We start from the raw sequence: 22,151 nt of genomic DNA, 5'->3' as shown, positions 1-22,151 counted from the left end.
ATGGTTATCATAGCCGTAATAGAACCTTCAACAAGTACATATGATTGTAAGCATGATGTTAAAAGTATATAAATTATGGGACGTTTTCAGCATTATCATCATCATAACTCCTGGGAAATCGAACCTATAACTTCGATATGATGAACGAACGCGTCATCGTATCCCAATTGCGTGGATCTATGCTCATGACGTTAATCACTGGATTGTCTGGTCCAGATTCGATTATTTACAGACCGCCACCATAACGCTGGAATATTGCGGCTTTAAACAACAAACAAACAAATCTAGGGTCAGTTTCACTTTGGGCATCCATCCATTATATTCGAAGCCGCGTTAAAACCAATACATCCATCCGACAAATGGGACATTGGAATTTACCGTTACCTCTAATTCATGAACAAAACGGGACTGTGACAACGGTGCGGGAAACATTATCAGTTAATTACTGACACATTCAATCATGAACTCATTAACCTGCGACTTTGAACCCAGACCTGATTTGAAGTCATCGTACAAGTAATGTCTTTCTGACACAGAGGCGTCAGAAGTTCTGAACTTCAAACCATTCCAGCTGGAACTTTCACAAGAGCTTCACAAATATTACGACTTTGGTAAATCAATACTTACTGCAACATCTTATTAAGAAAATCCTGGGAATATTTAGACAAGACCGTCAGCCTGTTTGGCCATGTCATAGCCAGCCTCTACTTTCCATGCAATATGCTATTTACATAAATCATTAACACTTGCACAGTAAGTCAGTTATATCATTTGTCCGGGAAAATGTGCAGTAAAAGCCCAAGGCCTTTCTTATTAGTTGATATAAGGATTAATCTCTCAACACGTGGTCTGAAAAAAAAGAAAAGAATTATTTTTCTATGTATTAGGTTCGCGGATTTTTTCTCGCAACACGTGAAGTCGGTGGTTCGAAAAAAAGAAAACAAAAAATACCTTATATATAATTCAGTGCCATGATGGCCAAGACCCTGGACAATTATTTAAACATGAGTTAAATACTTTTTGTCGGGACATGAATAAAAACAACTTGTTTTATATTTTATTGCCAAATGGGGTTTTGAGACTAGGCGGTGATACGCTCGGCGGATCCTTATACCAAATAATACAAAACACCCGCCCAACATCGACGTATAACACACTGATGTAATGAATACCTGAACAGGATATGGTCATGACGTCAAGCGTTTTTCAGTTTCTTACAGCTTGCGGACATATGTGTCCCCAATGGTTTATCGCCGCGAATTGCTGCAATATTTATTTCTTCATTCCCAATGGATGCAGGAGACCACGATTCCTACAAGACATCAACACACAATCAACTGGACTATAGAAATCTGTGCAGCATGACAACGGGACCCGGATGACAGAGCTACCCGGGAGGGTGGGCCCAACCGCCTTTTATTGTTTACATCCGGGATCCATCATTTTGGTTTTTAAGGAGAAGGGGAAATAATTTATACGATACCTGTTGTCATCATTGAGTATCAGTGATCCATTCATATACTTTTCACATCTGTTTTACCTTTTACGCCCTATGGAATCTGTTTCGGCAAATAATCGTTATGTTTTGGCGTTGACGTCTTATGTTTAAGTGACTGTCTGATGCCTACTGTCTTTAAGGTTCTGGGGGCACGGGTGGCCCAGTCGTCTAAGGCGCCGCAAATCACTGTGCAGAGTTGCGTCCCTATGATTGTGGGTTCGAATCCCGGTTCGCCCCGATTATGTTTCTATGTTTGTCAGCACCATACCCGTGCTCGTGGGTTTCACCGAAGTGGTAAACGTCTGAGACCTGCATCACTTCGGGCTTTCCTCCCACATTAAGCTGACACGCCGTGATATAACTGGAATAATGTTAAAAGCGGCGTTAAACCAAACCCACTCACTGACACTTTATAGGTTCCTTATGTTTCAAACTGGCTGTGTCAGTATAATATTACTGATTGATTCGAACAACTATGGTTTGCCTCCACCAGACAGGATGTAATACCAATTGGACTTGAATTATTGTTGAATTCAGCGTCAAACCCTGCGCTCCCACTACCCCACTTCATAAATTTCCAGCGATAAATATATGAAACAGAACCGTCTGTTCCCGGGGGATATGATTTTGAGTTAACCGTGCCATAAACAGCCTGCTTCTGACTACGGTGTAATATTGATAGGAACTCGAACGACATTTCCTCTCGTTTAGTTGACGTCCTGAAGCGTAAATCTTCCGGCAATCACTGTGCCACCTGTGGAGGTCACAACGAGGCTACCACGTCACATTGTGTGATGAAGTCGATTGAGGTCGGGGTTTCAGACGAGAGGAAACACCTTTCATCAAGCCTGTCAGGATCTCACGGATGGTTAACTCATGCAAAGTCATGACGTTCGTTGTGGGCACAATTGTCTATAAACAAACTTTCAACTTATTTTTCTGAAGACCGTTTCTGAAGACCCGAGTGACTGGTTCTGTGTTGCAGCTCACCTGCATGCCAGCTTCCATTGAACATAGAGGATTACAATAGTTTTGTTTTGTTTTTTGTTTAACGCCACACTCAGTAACATTCCTGCTATATGACGGCGGTCTGTAAATAATCGAATCTGGAATAGACAATACAGTGATTTACATAGTTAACATCGATGTACGCAATTGGGATACGATGACATGCATCAACTAGGTCAGCGATCCCATTAGTCGACTCTTACAACAAGTATGAGTTTTGAAGACCATTTCTGACCTGAATCTTCTCTGGGGATCACAACAATGTAAAAGAAATAGACCAAATTGCACTGTAGCTCACCTGGCTAAAACCGTATTTGTTTATTGTGAAACAATAGTCCTTGTGCTGAACTGGTATGGTGAGTGAGGCAATCCTGTTTGAAGGGGTGGTAAGCAATATTGCACGGCAGCCTTGAACTTATGATTGATGTGTATAATTAAAATGGCTGCCAATAGGTTCCTTATCGTGGTGCCTTTATTGAATCAATGTCGGGTATGACTGACTTGGTGAGTGAGTGGGTGGGTGAGTGGGTGAGTGACTAACGTTTTACGCCGCTTTTAGCAATATTCCAGCACTATCACGACGGGGGACACTAGAAATGGGCTTCACACATTGTACCCATGTCGGGAATCGAACCCGGGTCTTCGGCGTGACGAGCGAACGCTTTAATCACTGGCTACCCGACTGCCGCTGACTGACTTCAAGGTAAACGAGTACCTACTCCGTCACATGACTAATTATCTCAAAACGTTGTGCCTTAAGCTGCTGAACAATTACGCTTGATTCATAAGGGAGTGCATAAAGTAGAAACAACAACATTTGAGGTTGGTATATTTTATCATAGTTTATCCGAATGCATTAGAAAGCCTTGAGTTGTATCAATGCATTACTTAGTTCAATCTATATGCAATGAACGCCGAATCAATTAAAACACGTCTCTTACAAAACGCAGAGGCGTTCAGTTGGTAACATTCTTAGTGAGAACAGGTAATAATCATCAATCAAGCAAAAGCACTTTTCACTTTCACTATTGAACTCCAGCACGTTGTGATCAGTGCAAACTGGGCCGCTCACTGTTTCCGGAGACACCATTATTGGTCGCGCCTCCTGACTAATTACCACAATGAACATGAGTTATTGCATCGTATTCGCTACATTATACAATGCGTGCTGCCATTCAGACTTCTGGTAACCATGGCTACGGTGGTGCCGTATCTGCATCCATTGTGAACAATCTGATCAGGCACTGTGTTTTGTTTTCTCTCTTGAAGTTTTGGTTTACATACATTTGTTACAAACATTTTATGATGGGAACATCGGGCTGCAAGTAATAGCTTAGGTCTTTGTGTTATAATGATCTTTACTTTGAAATGGTCGGTCGGTTAATGGGGAAACATAACGCTTCGTCGTTTTCTGAAACTGCCGTTTAAAAGGATAACACTCATTTGCGTGATGCGCTGTTCGGTCTGAGGAACGTTTGTCCTTACCGGATCCCTGTGGCGGTCATTGATCACGCCAAGTCCTACAATGCATCCGACCAATGCTTGCATATTGTTGCGATAATAAATTTGATTTATTTCAAAGAGCATCCAATATATCACGGGTAGGTAAAAGAATAATATAAACTGTATTTATGTCCTTCTTTCGGTCGGTGAAAATTGAGAATTAATAATCGCCGGAAAATATTTATGTGATATGTTTTTCTTCATTTTATGGGGTTGAGATTTTGTTTTCTTCATTAGCGAGATATTTGTTTCACGTCACATTTGAAATTCAGCCAATGGAAAGAATGATAAATTACTGGGGAATGCACGTGCTACAGTACCAAGTTAAGTGGAACTTAAGTTTGAAGCAAAACGTTTGCTGCACTTGCAGGATGCCATCGTACAAAGATATAGGCATTAGGGCTGGGATGAGTCCGAATCTACTACCCGGGTAAACCCACCCACCTATTACCCGACCCTACCCGGATACCCACTGTAGGTCTCAAGAGATAGGTACGAAATGTCCGATAGCACTTGCAAAACGTATTTAGATACATGTATTAAACAATCGGGTCATGCATACACTGAAGTTGACTCACAAGCGAACATTTGTGACTTGTAGTGTAACCATAGAGTTCTAGATAATTTTTGTCATTAAACAATATATCACGTGACTAACCACGCGTCCGGGTAGTCCTGTGGGTATCCGGGTCCTACTCAGTACCCACCCGACCCGGGTACCCGAGTTATCCGTCCCATCCCTAAAAGGTATCAATCACACCCACACCTTTGGACAGTATCAACGCTTCAACACAGAGAACAAGCCGTTGGAGTTATGCATCAGTGAGCAACACATGACAACGAATGACAGTCACTAGGAGCATGGCCCGTTACAGGCAGGCTGGGCGGCCGGGAGACAGGACTAGGAGTGACAGTCCTGTTAGACTAACATTCAGTCTCTGAAATCTTATATTACACAATATCCTTCTCGACTCTAAAAATATAAAAAAATCCCTATGCTGATTTCAGGGATTGCTGATTGTGGAATAGAGCTAGCTTGAGCTGGCTAGACTTGCTTTTGTATGCATTTCTAGATTATTATTTTTCATAAAATAAATATATTCCACAGTCATGGTGCAGGACTATCCTCCTGTCACCACCATCCAGCAAAACGCTACATCCTTCATCTGAGGTATCGTATTATCACAGTGACGTCTTCGACTGCGGACTGCGCAGTGTCTAGAGAGCTGTGTCCGTACAACATCAGAGCTTACGGACCACTACGAGGCGGTAACAGGAACTGGCAAAGAGTCCAGCCTAGTTTGGCAAGGATGGAAACTGGACCTTTACAGTCAGTTAACTCCCATGCCTCGGGATGATGTGTTTCAGCAAGGCCCCTACACAACGTCTTGTCTCGGCAACCGCAATCACCAGACTTATCACCTTACACTTTAGGTATCACCTTCATCTCAAATTGGAGCAGGTCGCCCTTATAACAAGGATCAGTTATCGCAAGCCCTCATGGAAAAAATGGCTTCCCATTTCCTGTGATCATATGTCTCACATTTTCCTCCCGTCGTCGAGTTGAGGCGTGCATTGATGCCCGTGGCGGGCATGCACGATATTGACTGTCAAGTGTGACATTCTGAAGAGTTTCATGTGCTGATTTCAGAATTGATGGATGATCGAATACTGAACTGTTCTCATACTGTTGTTCTCATACAAATAACTTGTAATGATGTTGTTAATTCATGTCCCACGTCTCTTGACAATAAAATTGGTCCTGCTCTGTTTTTAGGAACAAACAATGTTGGTTGGTAACGTTCCTTTCGCTCGTCGGCTTTGGCTATTGCAATACACTATTTCTATTTACATATATGTTTATGTTCTATCGTTTTCAATAAGGGTAAATGATGTTTGATGGGCATTTCACATCACAGTCATATCATCCTGTCCAAGGGTACAAGACAGTGACTTGCATGATATGGCGTCTTGTAAGATTGGTATGATTTTTAATACATAAGCGTTACAGGCCTACCGTCTACCACGCTCATGTCTCGATGTCAAAGATTATGGCTTTGCTCACGAAATAATCTGTATCAGTGATGAGGATGGCCATATTGCGGTCGAAACATTTTGTTGAGGCTGAACATGTTTTTCAAGAAGACGGAGGCTGAGTTTTTTATTTACACAAAATTATGAGCTGTGGTCTATTTAAAAACATTTTACTATCGACAGCTCAAGGATACAGTTACCAATTCATCTTAGAGACTGGCACTGTTTTACAAATGTTATCCACAAATTACTTGAAGTAAAATACGCTTCTGTATTTTTCCGATGATACACTTTTAAGGTCAGCTGTATAATGACCTTGACCTTCAAGCACAACATGGGATGCAGGAGGGCTGCACATGCTCACCCATTTATCCAACACCTGGTGTTATTATTGTAATTATATACAAATTCGTGAGTGTTGTTTTCTAATGAATTTCTCAGTTACATGGAAACACACTGTTTCGGCACTGTGTCTTTCATGTGACAGAGATGCAAATGTGAGGAACCCTGACGCATTGACATAACATAAAAAACATCAAAAACATTCCACTGCCAAACACATTCTATGACACGGCGTTTGCACCATTACAGGAATCAAAATAGAAAGTTTAAATGATAATTAGAACATGTTGGAAACGATTCCGTTAATTCGTGCACATGTTTCTTGCACATAAATAATGGTAACTGCATCTAAATTGATCCTATTATAAAGCAATGTCGGTGGACGGTAATACCCCCTGTGCGCGGTGCCACTTTTATCCTGGCTTCGATCTGTAGGTGCACAACATGCAGTGAAGTGAAGGGGGCTTAAGTTGACACGAGACAAGCTGATACTCTGTTACATTGATTTCAGATTTTGTTGGCCTGAAGATTTGTTGACGTCGAACACGAAACGTTATTGACAACCGTATGCTGATTGGCAACGGATCAGACTTTGGCAGTACTTATTGTTAACTGGGACATTGAGGGTACTTAATTACTGAAATGGATAGCGTTATGAATCAGAATACATCGAAGTGGAGCAATATGTTGTATAATAGTGGTTAACATAGGTCCAACTGACCTCAGTAGGTACGGAACTTACTGACATGGATAGCGTTATGGATTAGAATACATCGAAGTGGAGCAATATGTTATGTAATAGTGGTTAACATAGGTCCAACTGACCTCAACAGGTACGGAACTTAGATTAGAATATATTAAAGTGGAGCAATATGTTGTATAATAGTAGTTAACATAGGTCCAACTGACCTCAGTAGGTACGGAACTTAGATTAGAATACATTAAAGTGGAGCAATATGTTATATAATAGTGGTTAACATAGGTCCAACTGACCTCAGTAGGTACGGAACTTAGATTAGAATACATTAAAGTGGAGCAATATGTTATATAATAGTGGTTAACATAGGTCCAACTGACCTCAGTAGGTACGGAACTTTGATTAGAATACATTAAAGTGGAGCAATATGTTATATAATAATGGTTAACATAGGTCCAACTGACCTCAGTAGGTACGGAACTTAGATTAGAATACATTAAAGTGGAGCAATATGTTATATAATAATGGTTAACATAGGTCCAACTGACCTCAGTAGGTACGGAACTTAGAATAGAATACATTAAAGTGGAGCAATATGTTGTATAATAGTGGTTAACGTAGGTCCAACTGACCTCAATAGGTATGGAACTTAGATTAGAATACATTAAAGTGGAGCAATATGTTATATAATAGTGACTTCTTTGATAGGCATTTAGAAGTTGGAGTACTAAGTAAGGATAAAAAATTATGGATGATCTACTCTACTGTATAAACATTGCCTCGTGCTTGTATATATACTTGCCAACCTCACTCTGTAAATCACTTGCTTGATAACGGTGTTAGAACCTACACCGAAACGTCGCTCTTAAATTGTAATAAAGAAGTTGTTCATCAATGAATTCTTATCCTTACTTATATAATAGTCGTTAACATAGGTCCAACTGACCTCAATAGGTATCAGAATACATTAAAGAGAGACAGCTTGTGAAATATAAGACACCTGAAATGGCTAAGAATGATGTTAAGAATGACGTTAAAAATGTTAATTCAACAAACCAGTAATAACATTGGGCTTTATACGTGAGTAAGACCCTGTACAAATTACATATCTAATACGTAATGCGTGGATTTCTTTTATTATTTGTGGTCTTTAACACATGCTTATAAACACATAATTTCCTCCTGTTGCTATAAACAAACAATTATATTAATGAAAGAAAGATATGTCAATTACAATTACAAGAAATATCTGCTCATGCAGAGTTCATTGTCCAATATTCGTGATGGAGGCTACATACGTGGCGTGTGAAACATTGGCAAACAAGTTATTAATTATGAAAAAAATATACAGAATAAAGCCCACATCGTAATATGAAATGTCAACAATGACGTCATGGCTGCATGCTTTTCTGATTGATCAATTAAGTGAATATTAGCAAGCATCTACTTCATGTATATTATAGGCTATTAACTTACCGTCAGCTACTTGGTGATGCTCTATAAGGAGTAAGTGAGTATGGTTTTACGCCCCTTTAGCAATATTCCAGCAATATCACGGGGGGGAGGGGACACCTGAAATGGGCTTCACACATTGTACCCATGTCGGGAATCGAACCCGGATCTTAGGCGTGACGAGCGAACGCTTTAACCACAAGGCTACCCGACCGCCCCGCTTTATAAGGAACAGAAATACTTGTGAGACGGGGAAGAGATTTTATGGATGTCAACTTCTTTATCATGAGGAACACAACGAATGATGAAGGAGTAAGCATATACTCCGAAACGTTCCTCATAATAAAGAACTTGACATCCTTAAATTCTCTTCCTTATGTGTATCCCTTCCAAATGCCTTACTTCAAAGAGATGAATAGTGATCATAAGAAGAATAGACTTTGTTGAAAGAATGTTATCTCATTATCTGTATCTTTCAGTCTGCGGTGTTGTTTTTCCAGTACGAGGGTCTACGATCTAGTCATTTTGTAGTTAGTGTCTAGTCGGCCATGGACCGGATAATAGACGACGGAGAAATAGCACTGCAAAGCGGTGTTTACATGCAGCTCGGCACCGGGTGCGATTGATTACGCGCATGCTGTCCATCATTCAGCACTCGCCATGGACACAGAGCCCGAATACTCAATACCCATTTTGGTCGGCGCTTTCGACAAGCATGAGGTGCTTGGGACCTATTCTGTCTTGGAAAGCCCACGGGGTTGTCTAGAACACTAATACGTTAGGAAGGTGATGATTAGCTGCTCATTTGGTTTCCATGTAAATATCCGAATCCACACTGAAACTAAACTGGTGGGCAAACGAAAGTTTTGTTTGTTTGTTTGTTGTTTTTTTAACGCCGCACTTTAGCAATGTTACAGCTATATGACGGCGGTCTGTAAATAATCGTGTCTGGACTAGACAATCCAGTGATTGATAATATGAGCATCGATCCACGCAATTTGGACGCGATGACATGTATCAACCAAGTCAGCGAGCCTGACCTCCCGATCCCGTTTGTCGTTTCTTACCAAAAGAAGCATAGACCTAGTTTGGTTGTGGCTAAAGATGAAACCAAACAAGAAATAGTTATTCGATGTTGATGTATTTGAGACGGGTATCATAGTTGTATTTTAGTCCTTAAGTTGGCAGTGTTTCGGCGACTTTTTTCAGCCTAGTAGGTTTTTTATAACGTTTGTAAGTTTTTGGCCAATTCCAATTTTAAGAGTATGCTTTTTTTGCCCGGCAGTGTACAGTGTAAAGATTCGTGTGTCTCAAGTGGACGTGTTGACATCCACGCCTACTGATAAACCAGCCATATCACTGAGATCGGATATAATGTCACAAAACTCCACACTAGTACAGTGTGGGTGTTAAGTGATTTAACAGTTAACAAATAACTTGTTCCGTAACTTCAGCAACCACTGTGTCATGTTATTGTTTGTTGTAATTGGTTGGATCCATCGGATCTGAGGTAGAGTGTTACTTTGAATCATACAAGGGCTGGTCAAAAAGTTCTAACATTCAACTATGGGCCATAACAATGTAACTTTTGAGCAGTTCTTCGAACTGGATACCAGCGCTATATAAATCTGTAGTTATTAACTAGGCATTGCAGTACATTGTTTGAGTAGTTCATTGCAAGCGTATTTGGTCTGTTGAGGCCGTTTGTATATTAGTGACAGCCAGATGAACGTGATAGGGCCCCAAAAAAATGGAAAAGAACGAGTATCGAACAGTCATCAATTTGTTTACTTTAGAGAAAATTACTGTTCAAGAAATTCATGACCGCATGTCACAGGTGTATGGGGATAAATGCCCTAGCTATATTCCACTGTTAAATGTTGGGCAGCGATATTTAAGGCTAAGAAGAACAAGCCTTGATAATGACCCCAGGACTTGACGTCCCACAACTTCCATCAATGAAGATTCAATCAAGGAGATAGAAAAACTTATACTGTCAGATAGACGTATTACCATTGCTGAAGTTGAGGAAAACAAAGGTCTAAGCCATGGATCCTTTTAAACTATCATTCATGAACATTTCAGATGAATAAGATATCTGGTCGTTGAGTGCCAAAGTTTCTAAATTCTGATCTTAAGGGAAAAAAGAACTGACGTTGCCAGAGAACATTTAGGGCTAATTGGTGAGGATTTCGTTAAATACAAAAAAACAACAACAGATTAGTAACGGGTGATAAAACATGGGTCTACCTCTATGATTCCGAGTCAAACGTCAATCCATGGAATGGGACCTTTCCACTTCTCCGGCACCAAAGAAATCCAAGGAGAGATCCTTGTTGATTACCTAGAAAGTCAAAAGACCATCACCCGTGCCTGCTATGCTGATTTGATTCATCGCCTGAGAGATTTTATCAAAGAAAAGCGGCGAGGAATGCTGACTGCTAGAGTTCTATATGTTCATGACAACGCCTCTTCTCACACCTCTCGACTTGCAAAGGCTGCTGTGCAACAATGTGGGTTCCAAGAGCTTCCTCACCCTCCATATTCGCTAAATATGGCACTAAGTGTGTTCCGTCTGTTTTCTAAACTGAAAGAACATCTTCGTAGAAAGCGCTGTGACGACAATGATGACCCCAAAGCTGCCGTAAATGGGTTTTCAGAAAAAAACCTTCTTCCTGACTGGAATTGAAAAGCTTCATTATCGATATGAGAAGTGTATTGAAAAGCAGGGAGATTATGTTGAAAAATAAAATAAGAAACACTTTCACAATTGTTGGTTTTGGTTTTGTTTGTTAGGCTTAGGACTTTATGACCAGCCCTCGTATAGACAGTTGATCGTTATTGGTATCTTTCATTTTTACCACCGTGAATAAATTAGTACTCTTTTCACAAGGCACAACTAAGGCCACTATTAATTAATTATCCGATGTTCACCCTAATTTTAAAAAAACAACACGAGGGAGGCATTTATTTGATATATTTAGTTCAATTAGGCAAGCTGTTTAATTTGTATATATTTACTTTTAACGGATGTGAATGAGTAGTGAGTGAGTGAGTGAGTTTAACGCTTCTTTGAACAGTATTCCAGTTATATCAAAGCGTGTCAGCTTAGTGTAGGTGGAACGCCCGAGGTAGTGTATTTCTCAGACGTTAACCACTTTGGTGAAACCCACTTGCACGGGTATAATGTTGACAAACCTCGATCATAGGTTTCTGCCCAAGTGACGCATTAAATCAACTGAAATACGCAGACAAATCATATCCTTGCGTATCAAATACGCAATAAAAACTATAAATACGCTATTAAAATAAAATTAATTCGCATATTACAACTATTAGATAAAACGATTGCGTATATACAACTGTTAGATAAAATTATTATTTATCAGCCGATCGTGAAATTCACATACTGACAGTTACATTCGGTACATGCGACAAACACACTGATAGATGCCACATTCAAAATGCACAGTCGAACAGGACATGGTCCCCTGTTTCAGAAACACCTGGTGATAAAGTAGGTGTACAATCATTTGTAGGCGTGCTTTTCTAAGGATTCGTCGCTCATAAATTGTGTTTGGATTGTTCATGTGACAGACATATGGGTATGAATAAACATGAGGCTTTCATTTCATTTCACTGTATTGACAACAAAACAACCAATTGAAGTGAAGACAAATCTGTCCGGTGCCTTTGGCTTCAGTGTCGTGGGAGAGCAGGACAGCAGGACAGCAGGTACAGATATTGTATAAACGTCTCACCTCGTACAATAGAAACAATATAGAAAATATTTAAAGGGTTGACGACCCACCCATTTAAGGTCATGAGAAACTACATGTATATATACAACAATCAAGTTTCCAAAAATAAAATACGTAAAAGCTATTTATAAAGGTCTCACCTCGTACAATAGAAACAATATAGAAAAATATTTAAAGGGTTGACTACCCACCCATTTAGGGTCATGAGAGACTTTAGATATAACAATCAAGTTTCCAAAAATAAAATACGTAATATATATATTCATAATTCATAATATATTCATTATAAATATTCATAACCTTAAGCACCCTGATATAGAATTTGTATCCTTTTTTTCTAATAAATGTTTGCAGGTTTAGGCCGATAAATACATCGTTTCAACGCTGGACAAAATGAAAGAAAGCTTTTCATTTTCACTTAAAGGTATAAATTTATCACAGATTGAACTGCACTATCTTAAAAGAATATTGTCAGGTCACTGTAGAGTGGACAGGGCAACATAACATGACATTCATCCCAACATATTCAGGCTAATTAGAACAAAGGTATAAAGCTTTCATTCAAAGGTACATTTGTATAGGGGTCTGTCACAACGACTGACTCCACATCCAAATTGGGCATTCGTGACCAACTCGTGTTATTCCGGGACAAGCCGAATAGCAGGTTACGGAAAGGGGCGAGTGGTGACGAATGCGAAATTGGGCACAGCACGTCGGTGGGGAACTCTGTATGAAGGGCTCCACACCGTAGGACACTTTAAACCGGCGACAGACTCGTAGCTTGTTTCCGCCGTGGCCGCGCTTACTTTAAAAAAGTAAAGTAACATGCCATTCCTGTGTAAAAGTCTGCACAATTCTGGTCCCAACTTCTGATATGATAAAACGTTTATAAAAATAATTTCAATAGGGAAAAAATGTTCTCATCCTAAACTTCTCAACTGGACTGAACAGTTGCGCTTGTTTGATGTAGCCTTTGTATTTGCCCACTTGAACACTTGAAAACAGCCTATATGGGTATTGGTGGCATGACCGCTTGTAGTACCTTGAAACACTCTTCCATGTTCGGACAACTGGCGGCTCCCCTCCCATATCGCCTGCAACTGCACTGCACGTATTTGGTGTAAACGGCTTCACCCCAATTAAATATCTCATAGCTTGGTTCTGCACAGCGTTCATGGCTGGTATATGAAACACTCCCCATATTGCAGCACCGTTATTGATAGATGCCCACACCCTGGAATCGTAGAGCTTTGTGAAGGTCCTATACTGCATTCTTCCTGGAATGTTGCTTTTGGATATAAAAGTCCTTGGGCTCTACCAGCAACGCTAGCTACAGAATTAGTACAGACATCCCATTGTAGGCCTGATGTTCGTTAACAGTAGGCCCACAGAATTGTAGTTTTCCACCACTTCAATATTCATAGAATCTGTTTGCCTGACTGACTGGCTCCGGAAATGTACAATTTTCGACTTGGCGGGATTTACAGACATTTTATTCAACATTCACCATCGACACAATCAATCAAGGAGCGTGTTTAGGTCCTGTTCACTTTCAGCTACCAAAATGATATCATCGGCGTACGCGAGAACACTGACACACTTGACGTCAATATGAACACCGATCTTCATGGCATTCAGTGCAGATTTTAAAACGTTAATAACAAAGTAAACAGAAGCGGCGAAAGCAGACATCCCTGTCGTAATCGACCCGTGAAGATCCGGGGTAGAAAAGGTCTTCTGAAACCCATGCTTACCGTAAAAGGCGACTATGCTTGTCGCAAGAGGCGACTAACGGGATCGGGTGGTCTGGCTCGCTGACTTGGTTTGATGCATGTCATCGTATCCCAATGGCATGGATCGATGCTCATGATGTACTGGATTGTCTTGTCCAGACTCGATTACATACAAACCGCCGCTATATAGCTGGAATATTGCCGAGTGCGGAGTTAATCAAACAGACAAACAAACAAACAAAACCCTGTCGTAATCAATTATCTACGTTGAACAAAGGCGTGCAGAACCCATTCCCCAAGACACACGGCTGAACACCTCTCTATAGTGATACGATAGCATTAAACATATTTCCTTCAATTCCAAAATCCCCAGCTTGCCAAATGAAATAACTCTGCGTACACATTCATAAGCTTTCTTAAAATTAACAAATGCAGCAAAGGTCTGTGTCCCCATACTAGTCCTAGTTTCTATTTATTGACGTCACAGTAGATACATGCTCCGTGGTCGATCTCCCTTTACAAAAGTCGTTCTGTTCATCACACAAAATCCAATCACTTTCCATATGTACGTTGTCCCCATTACGTGACAACAAGAGTGATCTGTTCGCCGTAGGTGACAGAAGTTTACGCTGGCGTAAGGTGTGGCTCCGAGTGTCAATGCGGACCATGCGATTGCGTGAAGTAATCAAACAATATCTGTGATATTGTGTCAATCAATGTTTATATGCAGCACTTCCTAATTCACATGCTGCAAATAGATCACGTTACCAACGACGACCTATCTGCTTACCATGTATTAACAGTAATGTCATTGAACAGGCGGTAGAGATCGTGATAACGTTATCTGTGTTCTTTGTACGATTCCGACTATATCGTGAGAGAGAGAGAGAGAGAGAGAGAGAGAGAGAGAGAGAGAGAGAGAGAGAGAGATTTTAGCAATATTGCAACATCACCGCGGGGGACACCAGAAATGGGTTTCACACATTGTACCTGTGTGGGGAATCGAACCCGGGTCTTCGGCATGACGAGCGAACGCTTTAACCACTAGGCTACCCGACCGCCCCTATGAGCATGTGTAAAGATGGCTTATTTGGGCGATAATATTCAATATAGTGTTTAAAATAATATCTATATGTCAAATGAATAATCTTTTACGCCGAGGTAAAATCGATAATCCGCCTATAACGCGGCGGCCAGTTAATCTAGATCAGACAAACCAGTGGTTGATAGTCTGAGAATTGGGCCTCGCAAAATGGCACACAATCTGCAACGTAACATTTTGTTACCACCCTATCTAAATTAGTCGGCTCTTACAATAACAAGTCGAGATTGCTGCAGCGCATCAATTGTTCCCCGCAATATAATGTTATGTTCAGAGGAAGGAAGTGTAAGCTATGGGAGGAGAGAATTGGTGTTAAGCACAAATTGGTTGTTATCTCTGGAAAGCACAATAAAAGAAACAGTGTCTTTAAATGGTCAGCACAAAGAAAACCCAGTCAAGAAAACTGGGCCTGTCGGGCAAAGCTTCATATATACCCACTATTAGTACCAATAAAACAATTGATTTCAAGTCCTATATTGATAACACAACAAATGTCATTCTAAAACATGCTTTTGCAGCAAATCTCAATATTTCTGGTCATAATGTTGGTTGGGTTAGATAAAACAAACTTTTCAAATAGTAAACACAAAAAATGTAATGAATCCACCGTAAATAAACTTCAGTTCAAATGTAAAAATTCACGCATTCATTAATGGATTCCCATTTATCTAGCAGCAAGTTAAGACAGTTTGGTCAAGTCATCTATAAATATTGAGAATTATCTTACATATTGTAAAAACAAAGGTCATAGGTCACTTTTCTCAAAACTTCGTTTACGCAATCACAAACAAAAAATTGAAAAAATGGTAGATATACAAAAACACCAACCCCATTGGAACAACGTCTCTGTGAAATCTGTGATGTCTCAGAAGATGAACAACATTACGCACTGTTTTACATGATTCAACCAAGAAAGAGAATCACAAATAATCTTCAATCATGATAAAGAATTTGGTATACTCTGTTAAAAGGAACAGTTCTTAATAATTTTACCAACAGTTATCCAGAAACAACTTCCAAGATCTGTTATCATATCAACAATTACAAACTAATTCCTTGTATGTACAACATTACCATAGTTTTGCTCAATTCTCATATTGTTTCCATATCATTATAATATACTTGTTTTGAAATTAAATTGTTATAATGTACCACCTTTGTATGTTGAATGTTCCTGTGTTTTTAATTGTCATTTATTGTGCATGTATTTTGTAGTTTGGGATAGTGTAATATTGCCACTGTTTCTTCATGGAATGTTCCGCAATACAATTTCTCATATCAAACCCGTTGTTTTATATGTGTTGTTTATTAAACAAAGTTATACTTTATAGAAGTGTGGTATTTAATCGTGTTGAACAATATGTTGCAATAGCAATGTGAAGTTGAAAGACTGAGTGCGCGTGACAGGCTTGACCGAAATTCCTCCCTGGAACCTTTTTCGATGGCTGCCTGAATAAGATACGAAACATTGCGCAATAGAGTTGTTCGGGTAAGGGAGATAATCACTCACTCTCAGTGATACAGCTTGAATAAGATACGATGTACAGCATTGCAAGGTCAGTGCGTGATAAAGCTCTATAGTACGCCTATAGCTAAAGGAGATAATCGCTCAATGCGCAATAGTTTATTCTTACAAAATATAACCTGATAGCTAAATGAGATATATATTTCCCCTAAACATTTTCAGCTCTTTTAAAAACAAAATGAACAAATTGCATGGGTTATCTGCATTACGAAAAGTCTCAGAATAGCAAGACGATTTTGAAGCATCTCTTATTGCTTGAAAAGATTAGCATCAACATTTCACGCACATGATTTGTATGTTTCGTTTCGGTAACTGTGTGGCTTGAAATTTCAAAGAAACCAACATGTCGACATAAATGCTGTAAAATTAAACTTTCCCGTATACTTCCCCGCCTTAAAGGCGGGGTAGAATAAAAATAAAGTGACAAAAACCTTTCCCATATCCAATAGAAATCTCTGCATAAAGCAGAGTCGATTGTACGATTCCGACTATATCATGAGCATGTGTTTATGAATCACTATCAAATAGTAATGATACCAGGTGTTCGCGAAAAGTTGAGCGTATCCTGCCCCACCGGTGGCACCCGTCACAAACACATGCAAAGGCATGGTATGCTTAGGTACTATTCTGTCCTACAGGATCTATCGGTATGTAATTACCCAGAAGATATTAGCTTCTTTGCGTCACGAGTGAAATGTCAACTTTGCAGGTCACTAGGCGAGATAAACATATTTAACAAGGAAAATACAATTTTTATATGATTTTTCTTGCCTTTAGTATAGTATTTCATCACAAAATACATAATAAAAACATATTATTAACATAAAATCAGGGATATTGGACTTTAAAAAAAAAATATTTGACTCCTGAGAATAATCTACAATGTCCAGTCCAATACGTACACGTAATGATATTGTGTGTTGAAAGAAATATGCCAACAAAATAATCCTATGAAACAAATCAGGATGATATTTCAATTCCAGATGTGGAAACATGTGACTCGGTGACATAAGAAAAAAGTATGTGAACGCTGCATACATTTCTTCTAAATAGAATCAACGCTAACAGACAACTTGGGGGAGGTCAGCAATCCAGACGACGAACGTAAACGGTTTTAGCTCATCTGCATCCGAAGATCGGGTGAGCTAATGCATCATTGAGAAGTCAGGTTTTGAAAATTAATCGACCCCTTAAAACTTCCAAATTAAAGGTTTTTAAAATATATGTTTAATTTAAAATATTTCGTGATTGAATCTGTTCCCGTGCAGTGGTAGTCAACGATACATGTCACCTAGCAACTATTGTTGAATGGAATCGATTGGGACAGCATTCTTTTAAAGCTGAACACAATTAAATCACTAACATCGGAAAAGCCAAACTTTGCGTTCAGTGAAGTAAATGAAACACTTGATACAATCACATTGTTCTTTTTTTATGTAAGATATTATTTGCGGATTTCCCTGTTTGTACTTACTTATAACAAATATACACGAAATCGCCTACATTTCCATCTTTAGAAATTAATGTGACTGAAATATTGAACATTTGATAGAAGACAAAACAATGTAGGACGGACTGGCTTTAGTTGCAGCCGTGAGTCAACTTATTGATCGTCTTATTGACGTCGAATATCCAGCATACCCTTTGATGAAGTCTTTGATATTACACCCAAGTGAGTGAGTAAATGAGTGGATAATCTGGGATTCGAACTTACAACAAGGCTTACGATCTAGTGAAACAACTCTCAACGGCGAATTGTGTGGTCTTGCAGACCGCATAGCGTGGAACGGAATACGGAGCAGGCAAACCCATTTTATTTGTAGAAAGGCAATTTTACCTCCACTTGTAATGGTGACCTAGATTGTATGCATTGCCAAGTGGTTACATAACCCATGCTCTGTCCGCTGTATTGGTTATCAATACATATATATGTTATGCATGGGCACTGGAGGCCACAGCGCTACCCTAAGACATCCAGGCAAGGCAAGGGACACAGTAATCGCTGACACAGCTTATCGCTGGATGTGCAACATGATGAAAAACTGCACAAAACCGACAAAATCGAATCTGGAACAGATGTTTGCAGTGTATCGCTGAAATTCAAATAATTCAATGAAAATAGATATAAAAAAACTATACATATGAGCCGTGCAGTATATGGTGTAATAGATCCTTCAGATACCATATTAAATTCCCTTGGTCTTGCAACATATGGCTGACGCAAGTCATGAAACCACATTATTGGCAATTATGGCCGGTAACATCACGTATTTTTATCGTTAGTAACGCTTGTTACCTATCATTAGAATATAGATTATATCATAAGTCGGAGCTCCATTGAAGTGTTTGACATGCGCGTGTGTGTTATATCATGCCCGTTGCGACTGTCTCTATACCAGGATATATGAAGACCGTGTACAGGTAATATGTGACCAATAAACGGGATTACAGCGTGAACAGTGTATTATAGACCGTTCTTTAAAAGCTGTTTGATGGAACGTTAGGAGTGTATGATTAATTGAGTTGTGATTAATGCCAGTAAAAGAATATGTGTTTTGTCACATGGCGTCAGTTTAATGCGGGGAGACTTCCAAGGTGACATAATTGTCAGGTGAGGTGAAATGGGGTTTAACGTCGCGTTCAAGATTATTGCACTTATATAGCGACGTTCATGCACGCGTATATGTGTGTGTGTGGCTGCTTGTACTAGTCCGGACTGATGCCGATTTATAGTGCTAGCACACTGAGATACCATGCCTCAGTTTAACATGAATACCCCACTCAGACACAGTATACTGACTCCGAGCCGACCAGTCCTTGTTTTAGACCCTTAATGCCGAGCACCAGACAGGGTAACAACAAGTACCATCTTTTAATGTCTTTTGGTATGACGCGGCTGGGGATCGAACCCCGGACCTTCCGCTCTCCGGGCGGACGGCTCTACCATGAGACCACGGAGGCGGTCTAATGGTCAGTAAAACTACTTCTACTACTACTACTACTACTACTTATAATAATAATAATAATAATAATAATAATAATTTAATAATAATAATAATAATAATGGGCCATTTTATGGCGCTTTTTACATACGAATATCACGCTTAAAAACAAACAAGAAATAGTTATTCGATGGTGATGTATTTGATAAGGGCGTAATACTTGTGTTTTTCACCTTACGTCTGCAGTGTTTCGGCGACTGTTTTCAGCCTAGTAACGTTTTGAAAACGTCAAATCCAATTTTCAGGTGTATACATTCTTTTGCCCAGCAGTTTACACGAATGTATACGAATAAATCAGTTAACGTTGATATCCTTGATATTTCTCCTACAATTTCATCATAGTGCAGTATAACATCAGTTTGTTCTTCATATGCTGTTGGCTATTACAACAATGTCTTCAACTAAAGGCATTCATTATGTTACCTTGTTACCATCGTGTGCGTCGACATCACAACTAGACAACAAACTATGAAAAGAGTTTATCTCAAGGAAGAGGGCGTCTACGATGTTTTCTTTTTCTTTTTTTAAAAGTGGCCCTTATTTTCATTTATTGGTTGTGGTGGTGTTATAACAAGATACTGACAGCCACTGATTCTGTCAATTGCCTATTTAAAACTGTAATATTCAGGTCCACACTTACCCGCTCACCCATACATTAATCACCACCGTCTTAACGTGAAAGCGCCGAATGCAAGAATCAAAACACATGCTCGTCTAGTGACTAGATCTGACTGGTATCTGACTACTATGTAGTCGATCGTTATCTGCAGGCTGGAAGACCTAGGTAACACGTGACCGAGGTAGGCACAAAGTGATCCTTTTTCCCCACGTGACAACATCCTCATAACTACCACTTCATCATCTGTTTTCAAAGCATCTCGCAAAACAAGGACTGCGTAAAAAACCCTGTGATGGTTACCTTAAGCAAATCACGTCTGCCTCACTTTGGGATCAAGCAGCAGTTGGGATGAACTGTCGAGGGTTACCTTTAAGACATTACAGTGAGTGAGTTACGCCGCTTTTAGCATTATCCCAGCAATATCACGGCGGGGGACACCAGAAATCGGCTCCACACATTGTACCCATGTCGGGAATCGAACCCGGGTCTTCGGCGTGACGAGCGAACGCTTTAACCACTAGGCTACCCGACCGCCCTTAAGACATTACACATTAGACAAACAACTAAACATACGAACCCAGGAATTCTTCAATATGACTTCGTAAAGTGCCCATGCGGGTCCTCTCTGCTTCCGCCTCCAGTTTGGAGAAGATAACGCCTCCCATACAGAGGTAGAATACATTTATAACAACAAGGATGATGAGACGTCTCGTCCCAGGTTCCATCGTCAGAGCTACGGCAGGTCCAACTTATACTCCAGAGTAGTTGTTTCTCTTGATTGGTCAATTGTTTGCACACTATTTTAAATCTCCGTGCCAGGTCCAGGGTAGGTTAAGATCTTCACGAATGTGATGTGATAATTGTGTTGACCTTAACCAAAACTACTTGTAAACGTCAGTCACACCTCTTCAGGATTTACTCCCTGGTATCATGGACGAACTGTTGTCAAACAAATGTTGCTTTGACTCCGTAATATTTCTCATAGATGTAGGTGGTCGGTGTTATCCCTATTATAGAACAGATGTAACCAACATATGGTGGTCCTGTTCGCACAGCACTTTACATGCCTGAAGTCCAGATGATAACGCTGGTTGTAGTTGTGAACACTGTAACACCATGTCAAAGGAAGACGGTCTTATTTGAATACTCCCTGTGGAATAGAGGCCATTGACGTTCTAAGACCTATTGTGTCTCGTAGATATATATTCCACCGGACGCCAAGGAAAGGGTCATTTGCATGTGTAACCGTTTTATCAAGCCAGTGTGGATACATGAAATATTCACGTTGAGCATAAAGCGTTGACTGTCATCTTCTGTTACAAAAATATGTTTGAGACGAAAAGGTACTGTGGTATGATCAATGCAGTGGTTAGATGCGTTCAAAAGTGAACTACAGGAGGACATCGGTTGTCTGAAAAACAATATCCGAAGGGTTCAATGACCTATGTCCATTTAACATATAATCACATATACCGAATTGTCAAAATATCCATATGACATATTACTGTCTATAGGCAAGCGTCCTCCCAGGTTGGTATTCATAAAACTTACATTGTCTTTAAACCATCTCAGCTTCAGTGGAGACACGATCTTCAACCGGGTTGAAATACCTTCATGGTATACACTTGTGGTCACTCGGCACGCTTCGTTCTCGTGTTCCGTATTGTGTGTTCCGCATGCGTTGTCACATCCACCTTTGATACAATCTATCGGCGCTTACACATCTCTATGGGCTTTTCCGGAAATCGTCTGCTAATGCTTCCCTCGAGAGCGCGTGTATTATCGTCTGCTATTGACTGCAGACGACGCTTTAGTGTACACGCGAGAAGGCGAACATTATAGTCAATCCTATTCAATCAGCGGGTTGTAAACATA

The 22,151-nt window shown here is 39.9% G+C and overlaps 1 protein-coding gene across 2 annotated transcripts in view; it reads right to left on the bottom strand.

Moving 5' to 3' along the window:
• LOC124134820 (potassium channel subfamily K member 10-like) overlaps positions 1-22,151 on the bottom strand; it is a 42,492-nt gene extending 20,341 nt beyond the window's left edge. The window contains exons 1-2 of one of the 2 annotated variants that reach the window (XM_046499866.2): positions 21,828-22,151; positions 20,854-21,687 (exon numbers count right to left, since the gene is read on the bottom strand). In XM_046499866.2, the coding sequence (XP_046355822.1) occupies positions 20,854-21,001 (148 nt within the window). In that variant the 5' untranslated portion in view covers positions 21,002-21,687; positions 21,828-22,151. The other variant, XM_048403775.1, reaches the window with a different exon arrangement.

This window comes from Haliotis rufescens, unplaced genomic scaffold (genome assembly GCF_023055435.1).
Source record: "Haliotis rufescens isolate VD_foot unplaced genomic scaffold, xgHalRufe1.0.p SCAF_3, whole genome shotgun sequence".
In the NCBI taxonomy this organism is placed as follows: Eukaryota; Metazoa; Mollusca; class Gastropoda; order Lepetellida; family Haliotidae; genus Haliotis; species Haliotis rufescens.
The sequence above is the reverse complement of the archived record's forward strand: the minus strand, read 5'-3'. Positions and strand labels throughout refer to the sequence as shown.